The sequence below is a fragment of the Strix aluco genome, chromosome 39 (genome assembly GCF_031877795.1).
Source record: "Strix aluco isolate bStrAlu1 chromosome 39, bStrAlu1.hap1, whole genome shotgun sequence".
NCBI classification, from domain to species: Eukaryota; Metazoa; Chordata; class Aves; order Strigiformes; family Strigidae; genus Strix; species Strix aluco.
The window spans coordinates 18,530-41,432 of record NC_133969.1 but is presented as its reverse complement, the minus strand read 5'-3'; the positions used below and the strand labels follow the sequence as shown (position 1 = coordinate 41,432).

Genomic DNA, 22,903 nt, shown 5'->3' with positions numbered 1-22,903 from the left:
TGGGGCGCTGGGCGGTGACACCACTCAGGGACCCATCGGTTTGTCCCTTTGGTGGCCCCCGGCACCAACAACGCGCCGGGGCCCCCCGCCGATGGTATTTTTTGGGGGGGGGGGGGGGGGCGCTGGGGGGGGGGTCCCCAAATCGGTGGCATCGCCGGTGCCGAAAACCAGGAGCGGGGGTGCCCCATGGGGCTTCTTGTGGGGGATGGGGACGGACTTTGGGGACGTCGGCGGGTGGTGACATCTCATCCCGGCTGTTGGGGGGGGGGGGGGACGACACACACGCCGGGGGGGGCCACACACACTAAAAATATAAGGAAGGGGCAGCACGTGGCTCACCCCAAAAATAGCCGCCGGCCGTTGGGGCCCGGGAGGACGCGGGCGAAGGTGTCGCCGTCGTCCCCGAGCGGGTGGGGGGGGGGGGACACACAAAACCTACCCCCGAGCTGGGGGAGGGGGCGGCAGAGGGTTTAAGGGGCTCCCCCCCCCCCCCTTTTTTTTTGCCTCTCCCTGGTCGCAGGCGGCGGGGTGAGCTGAGTCACCCCCCCCGCCCAGCCCAGCCCGCGGGGCCTCTCCCAGTTCCCTGAGTCACAAACCAGTTTGGCCTCCGCCGCCGCGGTGGAGCTTTTCCAGATGGTTCCGTCGTGGCCCCGTGGTCGGTGTCACCCCCCCCCCCCCACACGCACACACCCCCTGCCCGGACCCCCCCGAACGGGGTGCGGTGCGATGGGACCCCCCCCCAAGGTCACCCCCCACCCGCCGCTTCGTCCCGGCGTGAAGCTCCTCGAGATGCCGCCACCCCCCCTCCCCGGGCACCCTCGGTGCTTGGGGACCCCCCCCCCGGAGAAAAGGGGGTTCGCGACGGTCAGGGGACCCCCCCAGCCCCCCAGTTTGTGCCCGGGGTCCCCCCCCCGCTCCCCTCTCCAGGAGCGGGACGTCCCCACGTCTCCCCCTCGCCAGGTTCCCCCCAACCTTCGGCTTAAACCCGGGAGGGGGGGGGGTGTCGCGCCGCTGGGAGCCAAAACCCCCCCCCCAAAAAAATCTGTCAGACGGTCTCGGGTCGCCCAAAGAGGCGGCGGAGCCTCCGCCCGCGGCGCTGGGTGACCAGGGAGCCCCCGCGAGGTCCCACCCAGCCCCTGCGGAACCTTCGCTGAGCGCTTTTGGGTTTTTTTTTTTTGTTTTTTTTTTTTCGGGGGGGGGGGGGGCTCTGCGAGGAGATGCCGTCGGGGTCAGCACCTCTGACCTCCCCCCCCCCCCCCCCCCGAGTTTGGGCCCGCGGGACCTTCGGGGAAGGTTCATGTTGAGTTACGCCGTTTCCCCGCTTGACCAACCGAGCTGGTACCTGTGAAAAAAAAAAAAAAAAGACAAAACCCCCAAATCTCCCCCCAAAACACCCCCTCCTGCGCCCCCACCTCCCCTTTTCCCACCAGTGCCTGGGGGGGGCAGCAGCTGTGGGTGAAGCTGCCACAGGAGCCCTTTTTTTGTTTGTTTTTGGAGACCCCGTCCCATCGCCGGGCCTGGGCGTGTGTCGCCCCCCCCCTGCCCCCCCCCAACCTGGAGCGGCTGCAAAAACCCCCCTTTTCTCAAAATTTTGGTTCCGATGACAGAAACGGGACTTTCCGCCGCGGGTTTGCCCTCGGGGCCACTTGCCCCACGCTCCCAGCGCTGGCCGCGGCGTCCGGACCCTGCAAAGCTCCGGCTCCTCATCCCACCCCCCCCCCGCCCCCCCCTCGCCCTTCGTCGCGGCTGCGCTGGGAGGAAAATTTCTTTTTTTTTATTGATTTATCCAGAAACGGAGAAACGCCCTCGGCGCCTCTTCGGGCGGCGCAGAAGCTGCCGCGGGGGCGCGGGGTGAAGCGGGCGAGTCGACGCCGCGAAGCGCCCGTTGCTTTTCCATCCGACCCCCCCCGAATTTTTCCCGTTTCCGTAAAAACGGCAGAAATAGCTTTTCTGAGTTTGGCCCGAGGGTCTCCGGGGTTGGGGGGGGGGGGGGGGGGGGGGGGGGAGGGGACACACACAGTGGCCATTTGCCACCCTGGGCCGCGGTGACATTTCGCAGCTTTGTCCTATTGACCGACGGCGCCCGACGCGCAGCGCGGCCCGGGCAGAGCCGGGACGTGGGCGGCCGGACGCGCTTTTTTGGCTCCCGGGACGCAATTTTTTTGGCTCCCGGCCCGTCTGGGTGGAAGAAAGAAAAGAGGGAGTGGGAGGAACGGCGGAATTTCACGCCGACGTCTCCCCGTGTCTCCCCCCAGGCTGGGAAGGTGGAACCAAAGCTGCTGGAAGATCCACGAGGGAGGGCAGAGGGATTCCTGGGGCGGCTCCGGCCGCGGTCGGCATCCCAGCGAGGTCAGTGGGTTGAACTGGTTTAGCTCTTCTTCCTCAGCGTCCCCCCCCCCCCTCCCATCGCGTTTCCCTCCTCACCCTCGTCCGTCTCGGCCTCCCGCAGATGGAGAAGGAGGAGGAGACGCGGGAGATCCTGTTGCCCAACTGGCAGGGCAGCGGCTCCCACGGCATCACCATCGACCAGACGGACGACGGCGTCTTCGTCAAGCGGGTGCAGCAGAACTCGCCGGCCGCCAAGATGGGCGTCGTGAAGGAAGGTGGGGTTAAAAAAACCCCAAAAAACGTTTTTTTTTGGGGGGGGTCTTCTTTTCCATCGCGGCGCTGCCTCGGTTGCTGCTTCTCCTCTTTCTCGGGCGATAACCCTACGGCCGAAGCGTCGTCGCGCGCGGTGGGGGGGGGGGGGCGGAAGGGAGGAGGGGACCCCTGAAATATTTCACCTCTCCGCCCGCCCCCAGGGGATCAGATCGTCAGCGCCACGGTTTATTTTGACAACCTGCAATCCGGGGAGGTGACGCAGCTGCTCAACAGCATGGGCCACCACACCGTGGGGCTGCGCCTGCAACGGAAAGGGGACAAGTCTCCGCTGCCGGGACAGGCCTGGGCGCACGACGTCTTGGCGGCCGGCGGCCCGGAGGTCGTTCTGGTGAGTGAGGAGGAGGAGGAGGGAGCTGAGGAGGGGAGGAGGAAGCACCCCGGCGCTAACGGAGGTGGTTTCGTTTGCAGAGCGGCGACGACGAGGAGTACAGGAGGATTTACACGACGAAAATCAAACCGCGGCTGAAGGCGGAGGAGGCGGAAGCGGAGGGCGGCGGGATGCAGAGCAGGACCATCACGGTCACCAGGAAGGTGACGGCCTACACCGTCGACGTCACGAGGCACGACGGAGCGAAAGACGCCGACGCCATCGGCCCGGACTTCAAAATCCAGATCCCGACCCAGGAAATCGCCCACGGCACAAAAACCGACGTCGAAACCCAATTTGGCAAAACCGTCCTCAAAACGGCGCCGGGGGAAACGCCCGGGGAAGCGTCCGCGGCACCGACTGGGCCGTCGGGGTGGCACCTCCCAGAGCGACGGGGGAATGTCCCGGCCCGCAGCTGGGCCAGGCGGCGGGAAGGCAAACGCCGGGCCTTCACCTCAGGACTCAGATGGAGCCCAGCAGCCACCTTCTTACTGGGGAAACTGGGAAATCTGTGACGGGGGAGGCGCCGGGCCGGCACGTTTCCAACGCGACGTTCTTGGGCGGCTCGTCCAGAATTGAAGCGAATGGACAAATGGGAAACCTGGAGGCGGGTTTTCACGTCCAGGGTCCCCGGTTGGTTGGCAAAGGGCGCGGTCCCGGCGCCGACGTCCCCGGGGAGCTGCCGGGGGGGACGCTGCCGCACGCCGGCGCTTCTGCCCCCGGCCTCCAGGGAGACCTCAAAGCCCCCGGAGTTGACGTTTCTTCGCCGGCGATGGAAGATCCAACTGTCGACGTGGGAAAAATCAAGATTCCCATTTTGAAAATGCCCAAATTCGGTTTCCCCGCCGCAGGATCTGGCACCGAAGCTCGAGCCCCGCAGGTGGGCCCCGGCCTTCCCCCGTCGAAGCCGCAGGTTCCGTGCGTGGACGTCGCCTCCTCGTCCGTCCAGGTGGCGGGTCCTGAGGTTTCAGCTCCTTCCGCCAAAGTCCAAGGACCGCAGGTGGGGTGGAAGGGGGGTGTGAAAGTCCCCTCTCCCGAGCTGGAGGTCCCCGGCGCGGGTGTCAAAGGACCCAGCGTAGAGCTCCCAGCTTCCGACACGGATCTTCCCTCCGGAAAAGTCAAAATACCGCACTTGACCTTCCCCAAATTTACAGCCTTGGACTCGCGAGGGGAAGGTCCCGTCGTGGAGATGGTGGGCGAGGTGGCAGCACCTGAGGGAGACGTTGGCCTTCCCGATGTGGCCGTCAAAGGAGAATGGAAAGGCCCCAAGTTCAAGGTTGAAACGCCCCAAATCTCTCTGTCGGATGTGAACTTGAACCTGAAAGGTCCCCAGGTGAAGGGGGACGTGGGTGTCGCGGTGCCCAGAGTGGAAGGGGACCTCAAAGGCTCGAAGGGTCTCAAGGTGGATGTAAAAGCTCCCGACATTGAACTTGGAGGCCCGGAGGGTTATTTGAAATGGCCCCAGGTATCGGCACCGGATGTGGACATGCAGGTGAAGGGACCGAGGCTTAAGGGAGAAGCGGACGTTTCCATCCCAAAGATGGGCGGCGACTGGAAAGGAGCTCAACTCGACGTCAAAGGCCCCAAACTGGGAGTGGACACGCCCGATGTGGACATCAGAGGCCCCAAAGTTACGATGCCAGAGGTCAAACCCCCCAAAATATCCACCCCCGACATCGACTTGAATCTGAAAGGTCCCAAAGTGAAAGGAGACCTGGACGTTTCTGCCCCAAGACTGGAAGGGGACCTGAAAGCGCCTGGACTTGACCTCAGAGGCCCCAAAGTTGACATTGACGCGCCAGACATGGACATCCATGGGCCGGAAGGGAAACTGAAGATGCCCAAGTTAAAAATGCCCAAATTTGGGGTGCCCGGCCTGAAGGGGGAGGGCCCCGACGTCGACGTGATGCTTCCAAAGGGCGAGGCGGCCATTTCTGGTCCCAAGGTCGAGATCGCGGTGCCGAGCGTGGGCGTCGAAGGGCCGGAAGGAAAACTGCAGGGCCCCAAGGTGAAGCTGCCCGAGATGCAGGTCGCGGCGCCCGAGGGCTCCCTGCCAGGCGTCGATCTGAGCCTGAAAGGCCCCAAAATTAAAGGGGGCCTGGACGTTTCCATTCCCACCATGGGGGCTGATTTGAAGGGTCCCGAAATAGAGCTCAGAGGCCCCAAAGTTGACATTGAAGCACCAGACGTGGACATCCACGGGCCGGAAGGGAAACTGAAGATGCCCAAGTTGAAAATGCCCAAATTTGGGGTCCCCGGCCTGAAGGGGGAGGGCCCCGACGTCGACGTGACGCTTCCGAAGGGTAAAGTGGACGTTTCCGGTCCCGGCGTAGATATTGATGTGCCAAGTGTGGACATCAAAGGGCCAGAAGGAAAACTGCAGGGCCCCAAGGTGAAGCTGCCCGAGATGAGCTTCAAAACCCCCAAAATATCCACCCCCGACATCGACTTGAATCTGAAAGGTCCCAAAGTGAAAGGAGACCTGGACGTTTCTGCCCCAAGACTGGAAGGGGACCTGAAAGCGCCTGGACTTGACCTCAAAGGCCCCAAAGTTGACATTGAAGCGCCAGACGTGGACATCCACGGGCCGGAAGGGAAACTGAAGATGCCCAAGTTGAAAATGCCCAAATTTGGGGTGCCCAGCCTGAAGGGGGAGGGCCCCGACATCGATGTGACGCTTCCAAAGGGCGAGGCGGCCATTTCTGGTCCCAAGGTCGAGATCGCGGTGCCGAGCGTGGACATCGAAGGGCCCGAAGGAAAAGGAAAAGGTCTCAAATTCAAAATGCCCGAATTAAACATCCAGACGCCAAAACTCTCCATGCCAGACGTAGATCTCGGTTTGAAGGCCCCCAAGGTGAAAGGAGACGCAGATGTTTCCGGTCTGAGGATCTCTGGGGATCTGAAGGGCCCCCAGATAGATGTGGAAGGTCCCAAAGTGGATGTTGATGTGCCTGAGGTGGACTTGGAATGTCCAGAAGGGAAAATAAAAGGCCCCAAATTTAAGATGCCGAAGCTGAATATTAAGGCACCTAAAATATCCGTGCCGGATGTAGATTTGAACTTAAAGGGCCATAAAATGAAAGGAGAGATGGACGTTTCCCTTCCAAAGATCGAAGGGGACTTGAAAGAATCCGGCGTTAACATCAAGGGACCGAAAATAGACATTGAGGTCCCAGATGTCAACCTGGAGTGTCCAGAAGCCAACCTGAAAACTCCGAAAATTAAACCGCCTCATTTTAACGTGTCCGGCCCAAAACTTGAGGGAGCCGACGTAGACGTCAACCTGCCGAAAGGAGACCTGGAGCTTTCTGGGCCAGAGGCAGATATTGAAGTGCCTGAGCTGGATGTTGGAGGACCAGAAGGGAAATGGAAAGGCCCCAAGTTCAGGATGCCAAAGCTGAATATCAAAACACCGAAAATTTCCATGCCCGATGTAGATTTGAACCTAAAGGGACCCAAAGTGAAAGGAGAAATGGATGTTGTGGCTCCTAAGATAGAAGGGGATGTGAAAGTGCCAGAAATAGACATTAAGGGGCCAAAAATAGACGTTGAGGCACCCAGTGTTGATTTGGAGGGTCCTGAAGGAAAACTGAAGGGCCCCAAGTTCAAGATGCCCGAGATGCACATCAAGGCGCCCAAGTTCTCCATGCCCGACGTTGACTTGAACCTGAAAGGGCCCACCATGAAGGGGGGTATTGAAGTCTCAACTCCCAAGCTCGAGGGTGACCTCAAAGGTCCCGAGTTGGACATCAAGGGTCCCAAAGTCGACATTGAGGCGCCCAACGTAGACATTCACGGCCCGGAAGGAAAATTCAAGATGCCCAAGTTCAAGATGCCCAAGTTCGGGATGCCGGGCTTCAAAGCTGAAGGCCCAGAGGTGGACGTGAACCTGCCGACAGGAGACCTGGATGTGTCTGGGCCAAAGGTGGACATTGAAGGTCCAGAGCTGGATATCGAGTGTCCTGAAGGGAAGTTGAAGGGCCCCAAGTTCAAGATGCCCGAGATGCACATCAAAGCCCACAAGATCTCGATGCCTGACATTGACTTGAACCTGAAGGGCCCCAAAGTGAAAGGGGACGTGGATGTGTCTGTTCCCAAGCTGGAAGGTGACCTGAAGGGTCCCGAGGTGGACATCAAGGGCCCCAAAGTTGACATTGAGGCGCCCGACGTGGACATTCACGGCCCAGAAGGAAAGTTCAAGATGCCCAAGTTCAAGATGCCCAAGTTCGGGATGCCGGGCTTCAAAGCTGAAGGCCCAGAAGTGGACGTGAACCTGCCGACAGGAGACCTGGGTGTGTCTGGGCCAAAGGTGGACATTGAAGGTCCAGAGTTGGACATTGAGTGTCCTGAGGGGAAGCTGAAGGGCCCCAAGTTCAAGATGCCCGAGATGCACATCAAGACACCCAAGATCTCGATGCCCGACATTGACTTGAACCTGAAGGGCCCCAAAGTGAAGGGGGACTTGGATGTGTCTGTTCCCAAGCTGGAAGGTGACTTGAAGGGCCCCGATATTGACATCAAAGGCCCCAAGGTTGACGTTGACCTTCCTGACGTTGAGCTGGAAGGTCCTGAGGGGAAGCTGAAGGGCCCCAAGTTCAAGATGCCCGAGATGCACATCAAGGCGCCCAAGTTCTCCATGCCCGACGTTGACTTCAATCTGAAGGGCCCCAAGCTCAAGGGCGACGTGGACGTGTCTGTCCCGAAGCTGGAAGGTGACCTGAAGGGTCCCGAGGTGGACATCAAGGGCCCCAAGGTCGACATTGAGGCGCCCGACGTGGACATTCACGGCCCAGAAGGAAAGTTCAAGATGCCCAAGTTCAAGATGCCCAAGTTCGGGATGCCGGGCTTCAAAGCTGAAGGCCCAGAAGTGGACGTGAACCTGCCGACAGGAGACCTGGGTGTGTCTGGGCCAAAGGTGGACATTGAAGGTCCAGAGTTGGACATTGAGTGTCCTGAGGGGAAGCTGAAGGGCCCCAAGTTCAAGATGCCCGAGATGCACATCAAGACACCCAAGATCTCGATGCCCGACATTGACTTGAACCTGAAGGGCCCCAAAGTGAAGGGGGACTTGGATGTGTCCGTTCCCAAGCTGGAAGGTGACTTGAAGGGCCCCGATATTGACATCAAAGGCCCCAAGGTTGACGTTGACCTTCCTGACGTTGAGCTGGAAGGTCCTGAGGGGAAGCTGAAGGGCCCCAAGTTCAAGATGCCCGAGATGCACATCAAGGCGCCCAAGTTCTCCATGCCCGACGTTGACTTCAATCTGAAGGGCCCCAAGCTCAAGGGCGACGTGGACGTGTCTGTTCCTAAGCTTGAGGGTGACCTCAAAGCTCCTGACGTGGACATCAAGGGCCCCAAGGTCGACATTGAGGCGCCTGACGTGGACATTCACGGCCCAGAAGGAAAGTTCAAGATGCCCAAGTTCAAGATGCCCAAGTTTGGGATGCCGGGCTTCAAAGCTGAAGGCCCAGAGGTGGACGTGAACCTGCCGACAGGAGACCTGGGTGTGTCTGGGCCAAAGGTGGACATTGAAGGTCCAGAGTTAGACATTGAGTGTCCTGAAGGGAAGTTGAAAGGCCCCAAGTTCAAGATGCCCGAGATGCACATCAAGACACCCAAGATCTCGATGCCCGACATTGACTTGAACCTGAGGGGCCCCAAAGTGAAGGGGGACGTGGATGTTTCCCTTCCAAAATTTGAGGGTGACTTGAAAGGACCCGATGTGGATATTAAAGGTCCGAAGGTGGATGTGGATGTTCCTGATCTTGATGTTGAAGGTCCTGAGGGAAAGTGGAAAGGACCCAAGTTCAAGATGCCCGAGATGCACATTAAGGCTCCTAAATTTTCCATGCCCGATGTGGATCTCAACTTGAAAGGTCCCAAAATGAAGGGAGAAATGGATGTTTCTGTACCAAAACTCGAGGGAGATGTGACAGGGCCGGAGCTGGAACTCAAAGGGCCCAAAGTGGACGTAGAAGTTCCTGACATTGACATCGAGGGCCCGGATGGGAAGTTAAAGGGCCCCAAGTTCAAGATGCCCGAGATGCATTTCAAAGCCCCCAAGATCTCGATGCCGGACTTTGACCTGAACCTGAAGGGCCCCAAAGTGAAGGGGGACGTGGACGTTTCCCTTCCAAAACTGGAGGGAGGGTTGAAAGGCCCCGACGTTGACATCAAAGGCCCCAAAGTGGATGTTAATGTCCCCGACGTTGACCTGGAGTGTCCAGAAGCAAAGTTGAAAGGCCCCAAGTTCAAGATGCCTGAAATGCACTTCAAGACACCCAAAATCTCGATGCCTGACATCGATTTGAACCTGAAGGGCCCCAAACTGAAGGGGGAGGTGGATGTTTCTGCCCCCAAACTTGAAGGTGACTTGAAAGGCCCCGATGTTGACATCAAAGGTCCTAAACTGGATATAGATGCTCCTGATGTGGAGATTGAGGTCCCAGAGGGGAAACTGAAGGGCCCCAAGTTCAAGATGCCCGAGATGCATTTTAAGGCTCCCAAAATCTCGATGCCGGACTTTGACTTGAACCTGAAAGGCCCTAAAGTAAAGGGAGATGTCGATGTTTCCATTCCCAAGTTAGAAGGTGACCTGAAAGGGCCGGAGGTTACAGTAAAAGGTCCTAAAGTGGACATAGAGGGTCCAGATGTTGAGTTAGAATGTCCCGAAGGGAAGTTAAAGGGTCCCAAGTTCAAGATGCCCGAGATGCATTTCAAAGCCCCCAAGATCTCGATGCCGGACTTTGACCTGAACCTGAAGGGCCCCAAAGTGAAGGGGGACGTGGACGTTTCCCTTCCAAAACTGGAGGGAGGGTTGAAAGGCCCCGACGTTGACATCAAAGGCCCCAAAGTGGATGTCGACCTTCCTGATGTTGAGTTGGAAGGTCCTGAGGGGAAGCTGAAGGGCCCCAAGTTCAAGATGCCCGAGATGCACATCAAGACACCCAAGATCTCGATGCCTGACATTGACTTGAACCTGAAGGGCCCCAAAGTGAAGGGGGACGTGGATGTGTCCGTCCCTAAGCTGGAAGGTGACTTGAAGGGCCCCGACATTGATATCAAAGGCCCCAAAGTTGACATTGACCTTCCTGATGTTGAGCTGGAAGGTCCTGAGGGGAAGCTGAAGGGCCCCAAGTTCAAGATGCCCGAGATGCACATCAAGGCGCCCAAGTTCTCCATGCCCGACGTTGACTTCAATCTGAAGGGCCCCAAGCTCAAGGGCGACATGGACGTGTCTGTTCCCAAGCTTGAGGGTGACCTGAAGGGTCCCGAGTTGGACATCAAGGGCCCCAAGGTTGACATTGAGGCGCCTGACGTGGACATTCACGGCCCGGAAGGAAAGTTCAAGATGCCCAAGTTCAAGATGCCCAAGTTTGGGATGCCGGGCTTCAAAGCTGAAGGCCCAGAGGTGGACGTGAACCTGCCAACAGGAGACCTGGCTGTGTCTGGGCCAAAGGTGGACATTGAAGGTCCAGAGTTGGACATTGAGTGTCCTGAGGGGAAGCTGAAGGGCCCCAAGTTCAAGATGCCCGAGATGCACATCAAGACACCCAAGATCTCGATGCCCGACATTGACTTGAACCTGAGGGGCCCCAAAGTGAAGGGGGATGTGGATGTGTCTGTTCCCAAGCTGGAAGGTGACTTGAAGGGCCCCGATATTGACATCAAAGGCCCCAAAGTTGACGTTGACCTTCCTGACGTTGAGCTGGAAGGTCCTGAGGGGAAGCTGAAGGGCCCCAAGTTCAAGATGCCCGAGATGCACATCAAGGCGCCCAAGTTCTCCATGCCCGACGTTGACTTCAATCTGAAGGGCCCCAAGCTCAAGGGCGACGTGGACGTGTCTGTTCCCAAGCTTGAGGGTGACCTCAAAGCTCCTGAGTTGGACATCAAGGGTCCCAAGGTCGACATTGAGGCGCCCGACGTGGACATTCACGGCCCAGAAGGAAAGTTCAAGATGCCCAAGTTCAAGATGCCCAAGTTTGGGATGCCGGGCTTCAAAGCTGAAGGCCCAGAGGTGGACGTGAACCTGCCAACAGGAGACCTGGATGTGTCTGGGCCAAAGGTGGACATTGAAGGTCCAGAGTTGGACATTGAGTGTCCTGAGGGGAAGCTGAAGGGCCCCAAGTTCAAGATGCCCGAGATGCACATCAAGACACCCAAGATCTCGATGCCCGACATTGACTTGAACCTGAAGGGCCCCAAAGTGAAGGGGGACGTGGATGTGTCCGTTCCCAAGCTGGAAGGTGACTTGAAAGGTCCCGGAATTGACATCAAAGGCCCCAAGGTTGACGTTGACCTTCCTGACGTTGAGCTGGAAGGTCCTGAGGGGAAGCTGAAGGGCCCCAAGTTCAAGATGCCCGAGATGCACATCAAGGCGCCCAAGTTCTCCATGCCCGACGTTGACTTCAATCTGAAGGGCCCCAAGCTCAAGGGCGACGTGGACGTGTCTGTTCCCAAGCTTGAGGGTGACCTGAAGGGTCCTGAGTTGGACATCAAGGGCCCCAAGGTCAACATTGAGGCGCCTGATGTGGACATTCACGGCCCGGAAGGAAAATTCAAGATGCCCAAGTTCAAGATGCCCAAGTTCGGGATGCCGGGCTTCAAAGCTGAAGGCCCAGAGGTGGACGTGAACCTGCCGACAGGAGACCTGGATGTGTCTGGGCCAAAGGTGGACATTGAAGGTCCAGAGCTGGATATCGAGTGTCCTGAGGGGAAGCTGAAGGGCCCCAAGTTCAAGATGCCCGAGATGCACATCAAGACACCCAAGATCTCGATGCCCGACATTGACTTGAACCTGAGGGGCCCCAAAGTGAAGGGGGACGTGGATGTGTCTGTTCCCAAGCTGGAAGGTGACTTGAAGGGCCCCGATATTGACATCAAAGGCCCCAAAGTTGACGTTGACCTTCCTGACGTCGAGCTGGAAGGTCCTGAGGGGAAGCTGAAGGGCCCCAAGTTCAAGATGCCCGAGATGCACATCAAGGCACCCAAGTTCTCCATGCCCGACGTTGACTTCAATCTGAAGGGCCCCAAGCTCAAGGGCGACATGGACGTGTCTGTTCCCAAGCTTGAGGGTGACATGAAGGGTCCTGAGTTGGACATCAAGGGCCCCAAGGTCAACATTGAGGCGCCTGACGTGGACATTCACGGCCCGGAAGGAAAATTCAAGATGCCCAAGTTCAAGATGCCCAAGTTCGGGATGCCGGGCTTCAAAGCTGAAGGCCCAGAGGTGGACGTGAACCTGCCGACAGGAGACCTGGATGTGTCTGGGCCAAAGGTGGACATTGAAGGTCCAGATTTGGACATTGAGTGTCCTGAGGGGAAGCTGAAGGGCCCCAAGTTCAAGATGCCCGAGATGCACATCAAGACACCCAAGATCTCGATGCCTGATGTTGACTTGAACCTGAAGGGCCCCAAAGTGAAGGGGGACTTGGATGTGTCCGTCCCTAAGCTGGAAGGTGACTTGAAGGGCCCCGATATTGACATCAAAGGCCCCAAGGTTGACGTTGACCTTCCTGACGTTGAGCTGGAAGGTCCTGAGGGGAAGCTGAAGGGCCCCAAGTTCAAGATGCCCGAGATGCACATCAAGGCGCCCAAGTTCTCCATGCCCGACGTTGACTTCAATCTGAAGGGCCCCAAGCTCAAGGGCGACATGGACGTATCTGTTCCTAGGCTTGAGGGTGACCTCAAAGCTCCTGAGTTGGACATCAAGGGCCCCAAAGTCAACATTGAGGCGCCTGACGTGGACATTCACGGCCCGGAAGGAAAATTCAAGATGCCCAAGTTCAAGATGCCCAAGTTCGGGATGCCGGGCTTCAAAGCTGAAGGCCCAGAGGTGGACGTGAACCTGCCGACAGGAGACCTGGATGTGTCTGGGCCAAAGGTGGACATTGAAGGTCCAGAGTTGGACATTGAGTGTCCTGAGGGGAAGCTGAAGGGCCCCAAGTTCAAGATGCCCGAGATGCACATCAAGACACCCAAGATCTCGATGCCTGACATTGACTTGAACCTGAAGGGCCCCAAAGTGAAGGGGGACTTGGATGTGTCTGTTCCCAAGCTGGAAGGTGACTTGAAAGGCCCCGATATTGACATCAAAGGCCCCAAGGTTGACATTGACCTTCCTGACGTTGAGCTGGAAGGTCCTGAGGGGAAGCTGAAGGGCCCCAAGTTCAAGATGCCCGAGATGCACATCAAGGCGCCCAAGTTCTCCATGCCCGACGTCGACTTCAATCTGAAGGGCCCCAAGCTCAAGGGCGACGTGGACGTGTCTGTTCCCAAGCTTGAGGGTGACCTTAAAGCTCCCGAGGTGGACATCAAGGGCCCCAAGGTTGACATTGAAGCACCTGACATTGACATTCACGGCCCGGAAGGTAAAATAAAAATGCCCAAGTTCAAGATGCCCAAGTTCGGGTTCCCGGGGCTGAAAGCTGAAGGCCCAGAGGTGGACGTGAACCTGCCGACAGGAGACCTGGATGTGTCTGGGCCAAAGGTGGACATTGAAGGTCCAGAGTTGGACATTGAGTGTCCTGAGGGGAAGTTGAAGGGCCCCAAGTTCAAGATGCCCGAGATGCACATCAAGACACCCAAGTTCTCCATGCCCGACGTTGACTTCAATCTCAAAGGTCCCAAACTCAAGGGCGACGTGGATGTGTCTGTTCCCAAGCTGGAAGGTGACCTGAAGGGTCCCGATATTGACATCAAGGGCCCCAAGGTCGACATTGAAGCACCTGACATTGACATTCACGGCCCGGAAGGTAAAATAAAAATGCCCAAGTTCAAAATGCCCAAATTTGGGTTGTCTGGGTTGAAGGCAGAAGGCCCAGACGTTGATGTAAATCTCCCTGACGCCGATGTTGGTATCTCGGGTCCAAAGGTCGATGTTAATCTTCCTGACCTGGACCTTGAAGGACCAGAGGGAAAACTGAAGGGGCCTAAATTTAAGAAGCCCGAAATGCAGTTTAACGTTCCCAAAATTTCCATGCCAGATATCGACTTAAACTTGAAAGGCCCCAAAGTGAAAGCTGACCTTGATCCTTCTGTCCCCAAAATGGAGGGCGAGCTGAAAAGCCCTAAGCTAGACATCAAAGGCCCAGAATTCGAGGTTGAGGGGCCTAAGCTTGATCTAGAAGGAAAGTCCAAAAAATCCAGGTTTAAACTTCCAAAATTTGGCTTTTCCGGTCCTAAAGTGCAAAGCCCCGAGGTGGATGTGAAACTTAAAAAGCCCGACGTTGAACTATCCGGTCCGAAAGTTGACATTCAGGCTCCGGATGTGGACGTACAGGCCAAATCGAAAGGGTCCAAATTTAAAATGCCTTTTCTGAGTATTTCATCGCCTAAAGTTTCGATGCCGGACGTGGAGCTCAACCTGAAGGGGCACAAACTGAAAGGGGAGTTGGATGTCTCCAGCCCCAAGTTGGAAGGGGAACTGAAAGGTCCCGAGGTGGACATCAAGGGCCCCAAAGTCAACCTGGAGGCGCCTGACGTGGACGTTCACGGCCCGGAGGGGAAACTCAAAATGCCCAAGTTCAAAATGCCCAAATTTGGTGTGTCTGGGTTTAAGGGGGAGGGGCCAGAGGTGGACCTGAGTGTTCCGAAAGGAGAGTTGGACTTTTCGGGTCCCCAAGTGGATATCGAAGGTGCTGGTTTGGAGATTGAAGGGCCAGAGGGCAAGTTCAAGGGCCCCCAATTTAAGATGCCCGACATCAAGGCACCCAAGGTCTCCATGCCCGACATTGACCTGAACCTGAAAGGCCCCAAAGCGAAGGGGGATGTGGACGTCTCCCTCCCCCAGGTGGATCTGAAGGGCTCCGATTTGCACGTGAAAGGACCAAAAGTGGACGTAGAAGTTCCTGACCTTGACATTGAAGGTCCCAAAGGCAAACTGAAAGGCCCCAAATTTAAAATGCCCGAAATGAATATCAAGGCCCCCCATATTTCCATGCCAGACTTCGATTTGAATTTGAAAGGTCCCAAGTCTAAAGGAGGTGTGGAGGTCGACCTCTCGGGGCCGAAACTGGAAGGGGACATGAGCATGCCGGACGTTCATCTTAAAGGGCCAAAAGTTGACCTTGAGGCTCCTGAGCTGGATGTTGAAGGGCCGGAAGGAAAACTGAAAGGTCCCAGGTTTAAAATGCCCGAGATGCACATAAAAGCGCCCAAAATTTCCATGCCTGATGCCAGCTTAAACCTCAAAGGTCCCAAGCTGAAAGGAGATGTAGATGTTTCTGCTCCAAAGCTGGAAGGGGAGTTGAAGGCTCCTGACATCAGTATTGGAGGCCCCAAGGTTGACATTGACGTGCCAGATGTTGACATTCACGGCCCAGAGGGGAAACTCAAGATGCCCAAGTTCAAGATGCCCAAGTTCGGGATGCCGGGCTTCAAAGCTGAAGGCCCAGAGGTGGACGTGAACCTGCCGACAGGAGACCTGGATGTGTCTGGGCCAAAGGTGGACATTGAAGGTCCAGAGTTGGACATTGAGGGTCCTGAGGGGAAGTTGAAAGGCCCCAAGTTCAAGATGCCCGAGATGCACATCAAGACACCCAAGATCTCGATGCCCGACATTGACTTGAACTTGAAGGGCCCCAAAGTGAAGGGGGATGTGGATGTGTCTGTTCCCAAGCTGGAAGGTGACTTGAAGGGCCCTGAACTGGACATCAAAGGCCCCAAAGTCGACATTGACCTTCCCGATGTGGAGATTGAAGGACCAGAAGGGAAACTGAAAGGCCCCAAATTGAAGATGCCCGAGATGCACTTTAAGGCTCCGAAAATTTCGATGCCGGAATTTGATTTGAACCTGAAAGGCCCGAAAGTGAAGGGGGATGTGGACGTGTCCGTGCCGTGTGTGGAAGGTGACCTGAAAGGGCCAAAAGTTGATGTTAAAGGTCCCGAGTTGGATGTTAGTGCCCCAGATGTTCACATCGAGGGCCCGGATGGGAAGTTAAAGGGCCCCAAGTTCAAGATGCCCGAGATGCATTTCAAAGCCCCCAAGATCTCGATGCCGGACTTTGACCTGAACCTGAAGGGCCCCAAAGTGAAGGGGGACGTGGACGTTTCCCTTCCAAAACTGGAGGGAGGGTTGAAAGGCCCCGACGTTGACATCAAAGGCCCCAAAGTGGATGTCGACCTTCCTGATGTTGAGCTGGAAGGTCCTGAGGGGAAGCTGAAGGGCCCCAAGTTCAAGATGCCCGAGATGCACATCAAGACACCCAAGATCTCGATGCCCGATATTGACTTGAACCTGAAGGGCCCCAAAGTGAAGGGGGACGTGGATGTGTCCGTCCCTAAGCTGGAAGGTGACTTGAAGGGCCCCGACATTGATATCAAAGGCCCCAAAGTTGACATTGACCTTCCTGATGTTGAGCTGGAAGGTCCTGAGGGGAAGCTGAAGGGCCCCAAGTTCAAGATGCCCGAGATGCACATCAAGGCGCCCAAGTTCTCCATGCCCGACGTTGACTTCAATCTGAAGGGCCCCAAGCTCAAGGGCGACATGGACGTGTCTGTTCCCAAGCTTGAGGGTGACCTGAAGGGTCCCGAGTTGGACATCAAGGGCCCCAAGGTCAACATTGAGGCGCCTGACGTGGACATTCACGGCCCGGAAGGAAAGTTCAAGATGCCCAAGTTCAAGATGCCCAAGTTCGGGATGCCGGGCTTCAAAGCTGAAGGCCCAGAGGTGGACGTGAACCTGCCAACAGGAGACCTGGATGTGTCTGGGCCAAAGGTGGACATTGAAGGTCCACAGTTGGACATTGAGTGTCCTGAGGGGAAGCTGAAGGGCCCCAAGTTCAAGATGCCCGAGATGCACATCAAGACACCCAAGATCTCGATGCCCGACATTGACTTGAACTTGAAGGGCCCCAAAGTGAAGGGGGACGTGGATGTGTCTGTTCCCAAGCTGGAAGGTGACTTGAAAGACCCCGATATTGACATCAAAGGCCCCAAGGTTGACGTTGACCTTCCTGACGTTGAGCTGGAAGGTCCTGAGGGGAAGCTGAAGGGCCCCAAGTTCAAGATGCCCGAGATGCACATCAAGGCGCCCAAGTTCTCCATGCCCGACGTTGACTTCAATCTGAAGGGCCCCAAGCTCAAGGGCGACGTGGACGTGTCTGTTCCTAAGCTTGAGGGTGACCTGAAGGGTCCCGAGTTGGACATCAAGGGCCCCCAGGTTGACATTGAGGCGCCTGACGTGGACATTCACGGCCCGGAAGGAAAATTCAAGATGCCCAAGTTCAAGATGCCCAAGTTCGGGATGCCGGGCTTCAAAGCTGAAGGCCCAGAGGTGGACGTGAACCTGCCGACAGGAGACCTGGGTGTGTCTGGGCCAAAGGTGGACATTGAAGGTCCAGAGCTGGATATCGAGTGTCCTGAAGGGAAGTTGAAAGGCCCCAAGTTCAAGATGCCCGAGATGCACATCAAGACACCCAAAATCTCCACCCCAGACTTTGATCTGAACCTGAAAGGTCCCAAAGTGAAAGGAGACGTCGACGTGTCAGTGCCAGGAGTTGAGTGTGAACTGAAAGGTCCCGAGGTCAATGTCGGTGCCCCAAAATTAGACATCGGTGCCCCTGATGTTGATATTGACGGCCCGGAAGGTAAATTTAAGCTGCCTAAATTCAAAATGCCCAAGTTTTCCATGCCCGGCTTTAAAGGGGAAGGTGTGGACGTGGACGTGAACCTCCCGAAGGGTGACCTTGACCTTTCGGGCCCCAGCGTAGATGTAGACGTTCCTGATCTGAGCGTGGACGGAAAAGTCAAAGGTCCCAAATTTGCACTGCCCGAAATGCACATTAAGGCTCCCAAGGTCTCCCTCCCTGATGTTGACTTCAACATCAAGGGCCCTCAGCTGAAAGGAGATGTTGATATTTCTGGGCCCAGGCTGGAAGGTGATTTGAAAGCCCCCCAGATCGATGTGAAAGGCCCCAGAATCGACGTTGAGGCTCCCGATGTGACCATCGAAGGGCCGGAAGGGAAACTCAAAGGCCCCAAGTTCAAGATGCCCGAGATGCACATCAAGGCGCCCAAGTTCTCCATGCCCGACGTCGACTTCAATCTGAAGGGCCCCAAGCTCAAGGGCGACGTGGACGTGTCTGTCCCGAAGCTTGAGGGTGACCTGAAGGGTCCCGACTTGGACATCAAAGGCCCCAAAGTTGACATTGAGGCGCCCGACGTGAACCTCGAAGGGCCGGAGGGAAAACTGAAAGGGCCCAGAATCAAGATGCCAGAAATGCACGTCAAGACCCCCCAGATCTCCATGCCGGACATAGACTTGAACTTGAAGGGCCTGAAGCTGAAAGGTGACGCTGAGCTTCAGGGCCCGAAGGTGGAGGGAGGGCTGAAGGGTCCGGAATTTGATCTCAAGGGCCCCAAAGTCGATATCGAGGGCCCGGAGGTTGACGTTAATGGTCTGGAGGGAAAAATGAAGATTCCTAAAATGAAGTTGCCCAAGTTTGGCTTTAAAGGGGAAGGTCCTGAGGTGGACGTGAACCTGCCGAAGGCTGAGCTCGATCTTTCAGGCCCCAAGGTAGATATTGGTGTCCCGGATGTGAGCGTTGAAGGTCCAGAGGGCAAAGTGAAAGGTCCTAAACTAAAAATGCCAGAAATGCACGTGAACGTTCCTAAAATCTCCATGCCCGAGATAGACTTGAATTTGAAAGGCCACAAAACGAAGGGAGGCTTTGACGTGTCAACCCCGAAGATGGAAGGGAGCCTGAAAGGTCCTGAAGTTGATATCAAAGGCCCAGAGTTTGGAGTCAAAGGCCCAGAAGTTGGAGTCAAAGGCCCAGAATTTGGAGTCAAAGGCCCTGAAGTTGACGTCGAATGTCCTGACCTGAACATTGAAGGCCCGGAGGCCAACGTCAAATTTCCAAAGTTTAAGAAGTCAAAGTTTGGGTTTGGGATGAAAAGCCCGAAGGCAGAAATCAAGGTCCCGGGGGCAGAAGTGGATTTACCGGAGGCGGAGCTGAACGTGGAGGCGCCCGACGTCAACATCACCGCAAAGGGTAAGAAGAGCAAGTTCAAGATGCCAAAACTTCACATGAGCGGCCCCAAAGTGAAAGGCAAGAAGGGCGGGTTCGACGTCAACGGGGCTGGCGGCGACCTCGACGCCGGTTTGAAATCTCCCGACCTGGACGTCAACGTGGCAGGTCCGGACATGACAATCAAAGGTGACGCTGCGGTGAAGTCCCCCAAAGGGAAAAAACCCATGTTTGGGAAAATCTCCTTCCCCGATGTCGAGTTTGATCTTAAATCGCACAGATTCAGGGGCGACGCTTCCGTGGGAGTCCCGAAAATAGAGGGAGAACTTAAAGCGCCCGATCTCGAAGTCTCTGTGCCGGGCGCCAAGGGCGACGCCAAAGGCCCGAGTCTTGGCGTGGACGTTGAAGGTCCTGACGTGAGCCTGCAGAAACCAAAGTTCAAACTTCCCGGCGGGCAGGTGGGCGCAGGGGACTTGAAAATTGAAGGTGACCTGAAAGGACCCACCGTTGAGGTGGCCGTTCCCTCCATCCCAGGGCCGGACGTCGACTTCAACGTGAAAGGACCAAAAGTAAAAGGTGAATTCAGCGTTCCTGGAGCAGAACTGGAAGGTCCCGAAGGGAAATTGAAGTTGCCCAAGACGGGGAAAATGGGTCTCGGTCTGGAAATGCCGGATGTGAACTTGGATCTCTCGGTCCCGGCGGTGGAAGGAAGCGGGAACCTCCGAGGTGTTGACGTGAAGCTCAAAGGGCCCCAAATCTCCGGACCCGATTTTGATGGAAACCTGAAAGGACCAAAACTAAAGGGAGATCTGGATGTTTCGAGTTCTGTGGAAGGGCCAAATATCAGCCTGGACGCGCCGGGCACCGACATCGGAGGCCTGGGAGGGAAGATGAAGCTGCCCAAGTTGAAATCCCCCACCTTGGAGGCACCTGAGCTGAGCGTGAAAGGCGGCGTCGACGGCTCCGTCCCGCAGACGGCCCCGGGTGCAAACCTCCACCTCAAAGGGCCCTCGGTGGCCGTTTCCACCCCGGATTTGGATGTCAACCTGAAAGGACCAAAGTTGAAAGGAGATCTCGACGTTTCCGCTGGCGTTCAGTCCCCCAAAGCGTCGGCGGACGGGTCCGATGGCGGCTTTGAGATTCTGGGGGGCACCATCAAGCTGCCGTCCCTCAAACTCCCCCAGTTTGGCATTTCCAGTCCTGCCGATGTCACTCTTGAAGGTCCCCAAGCGAAAGGAGGCCTGAAGGGCTCCGGGGCTGGTGTTGGGCTGGAAGGACCCGACGTGGAACTGAAAGGGCCTAAATTTCACCTCCAGGCGCCGGACGTTGACCTGAAGCTCAAAGGACCAAACCTTGGGGGCGACGTCGCCGGGGAAATCCACGGTCCCAAAGTCAACGTGGAAACGCCTCGAGTCGATTTTCCGGAGCTTGGGGCGGGCGCCCACCTCGACGCTCCCGCCTTGGATGGCTCCGGGGTCAAAGTTTCCGGGTCGGGTTTTAACGTCAACGTGAAAGGGCCGAAGATCAAAGGTGGTGGCGGCGCCATCTTGGGCGATTCAAGCGCTGGCGGAGGGACCTTCCACGTCAGCGGCCCCAAGGTTGGAATCGGAGGCGCCGGCGTCCCCCACGGGAGCCCCGAGAGCGGCCTGGGAAGAGTCTCCTTCCCCAAACTGCGGATGCCAAAATTCATGTTTTCGGAGGCCGAGGTGAGGGGCAGAGAGATGGGGGTCGACGTGGAGTTCCCCGGGGCCGACACCAACCTCCCGGGTGGCGGCGGTGGCGCGGCGGAGCTCGAGGCGGAGGACGCCGACGGCCGCCTGAAGAAATCCAAACTCAAAATGCCCAAATTTACTTTTTCCAAGCAAAAAGGGAAGAGCGGCGGCGGCGGTTTGGGCTCTCCGGAAATTTCCGGGTCCATTTCGGGATCGAAAGGGGACCTGAAGAGCTCCAAGGTCAGCTTGGGGTCCGCCGAAGGCGAGCTGGAGGGGGGCGAGGGCGCCAAGGGGAAATTCTCGCTGTTCCGGAGCAAGAAGCCGCGTCACCGCTCGTCCTCGTTCAGCGACGAGCGCTCGTCCCCCGCCGAGCCCGACGCCGCCGCCGCCAAACCGGGCAAACTAAAATTCGGGACGTTCGGGGGAATCGGCTCCAAAACTAAAGGGTCTTACGAGGTGACGGGAAGCGACGAGGAGCTGGCGAAGGCGCCGGGCGGCGGCGGCGCCTCGTTAACGGCCAAAAAATCCCGTTTGTCGTCGTCGTCCAGCAGCGACAGCGCGACGAGGGGCGGCGTCCGCGTGCCCGGCGTGGAGCTGACGGTGGCCAAGAAGAAGGAGTAGAGGCCGCGGCTGTATATAGGTGCCCGTGTATATACGTGGCCCCGCCCCGGGGCTGTACAGATTTTTATTTTTTTTCCCTTTTTTTTGTAGCTTTGGGCTACTCTCAACCTCAGCGGGGGGGGGGGGGGTGGGAGGCGCGGGGCGGGGCTCATCCGCGCGCAAGATGGCGGCTTGTGCATGAAACGCGGCGCGCTTATGTTTTGCTAGCGAGCTCTTTTTGATAATTTTAATTTTTTTTCCCCCGTTTTTCTGAATATTTGAGCGTTTGGTTCGTGGAAACGAGTTGTTGTTTTTTTTGTTGTTTTGTTTTTTTTTTTTTCCTTGCCGTCTCAACGGGGGTTTTTTTTGTTTTTTTTTTTTTGGTTTATTTTTTTGGGGCTTTTATTCGCGGGGCTGAAGGCGTCAGGCAAATTTATATTAAAAAAAAACAAAAAACAACAAAACGGGGAAAAAAAAAAAAACAACAAAAAAACAACAAAAAACCCAACAGCTGCGCCAGAGCCGCGTCCGTGAAATTCTCGCTACGGGGTTGGGAAAATTAATCTGGGTTTTGGTTGCGTAAGAGCAAAATATCGAATAACCTCCGGCGGGGCCACGTAACCGGCCCGTTCCTGCGGGAAATGGCCCCAAAGGGTTTAGTTTTTTTTTTTTTTTTTAAAAAATATGTTTTATTGATGTGTTTGGTGTCGCCTCGACCCGCTTTGTTACGTTGTTTGTATGATAAAAGGGAAAAAACCAACCAAAAAAAATATATATATTGTGTCCGTCGCGGCCTGAAAAGTGGCGCCAGGCGCTTGGTCTGATTTTTGTTAACGAGTTTATTGTGAGTTTTTTTAAAAAAAAAACACCCCAAAAAAAGCAGCAAAGCAATAAAAAGAAAAAAAAAAAGGCAAAAAAAAAAAGAGGAAAAAAAAAAAAAAGCCAACCCCCTTTCAGCACTTTAACGGCGAATTCCTTGCGAATGTCAGAAGAATGATCTTGTAAAATGCAAATAAAAAGTTTATTAACCCCGAGTGGCGCTTTGAGGGGTTGAAGGGTTATTTCGGCCCCGATTTGAGGGGATTTCCCCTCAAATCTGTGTCCTCCTTGGGCGGGGCCCCTCGGATTTAACGGGGGGGGGGGGGGGGTGGTGGTGTTGGGGTGAGGAGCAGCCCCTGGTTGGGGGGGGCCAAGGGGGGGGGAGTGTGTGTGTGTGTTTCTCCTTCCCCCAGTTGCCACCCGGCACCGTTCTGATATTTTTAAAATTTTCCCAAAAAAGTGATATTTCAGCTTTTTTTTTTCCAGCGAGGCAGCTCTTGGGGGGGGGAGAGGGGGGTGTGTGAAGTCGAACGATGGAGGAAAAAAGAACCCCCCGCCCCAATCAAAATGGCGGCCCCCCCCAGCGCCTTCTGCCCCTTCCCGCCCCACCGCGGGGCATGCTGGGAGATGCAGTTCTCCACTATAGGCCCCCATCGGCCATGTTGGCCCCGGGGCATGCTGGGAGATGCAGTTCTCCACTATAGGCCCCCATCGGCCATGTTGACCCCCGGGGCATGCTGGGAGATGTAGTTCTCCACTATAGGCCCCCATCG

The 22,903-nt window shown here is 56.5% G+C and overlaps 2 protein-coding genes across 2 annotated transcripts in view; one reads left to right on the top strand and one right to left on the bottom strand.

Annotated features, from left to right (window-relative positions):
* Window positions 1-249, bottom strand: part of LOC141917520 (uncharacterized) — a 4,504-nt gene extending 4,255 nt beyond the window's left edge. Inside the window, exon 1 of the mRNA XM_074810779.1 lies at window positions 169-249. Within this exon, the coding sequence (XP_074666880.1) occupies window positions 169-249 (81 nt within the window). The remainder of the gene's footprint in view (window positions 1-168) is intronic.
* A 2,005-nt stretch (window positions 250-2,254) lies between these two features.
* AHNAK (AHNAK nucleoprotein) lies at window positions 2,255-22,345 on the top strand. Its single transcript, XM_074810792.1, has 5 exons — window positions 2,255-2,349; window positions 2,450-2,603; window positions 2,802-2,989; window positions 3,070-3,374; window positions 3,416-22,345. The coding sequence occupies exons 2-5, from the start codon at window positions 2,450-2,452 to the stop codon at window positions 21,330-21,332; spliced, it is 18,564 nt and encodes a 6,187-aa protein (XP_074666893.1). The 5' UTR covers window positions 2,255-2,349; the 3' UTR covers window positions 21,333-22,345.
* Window positions 22,346-22,903: the final 558 nt, after the last annotated feature.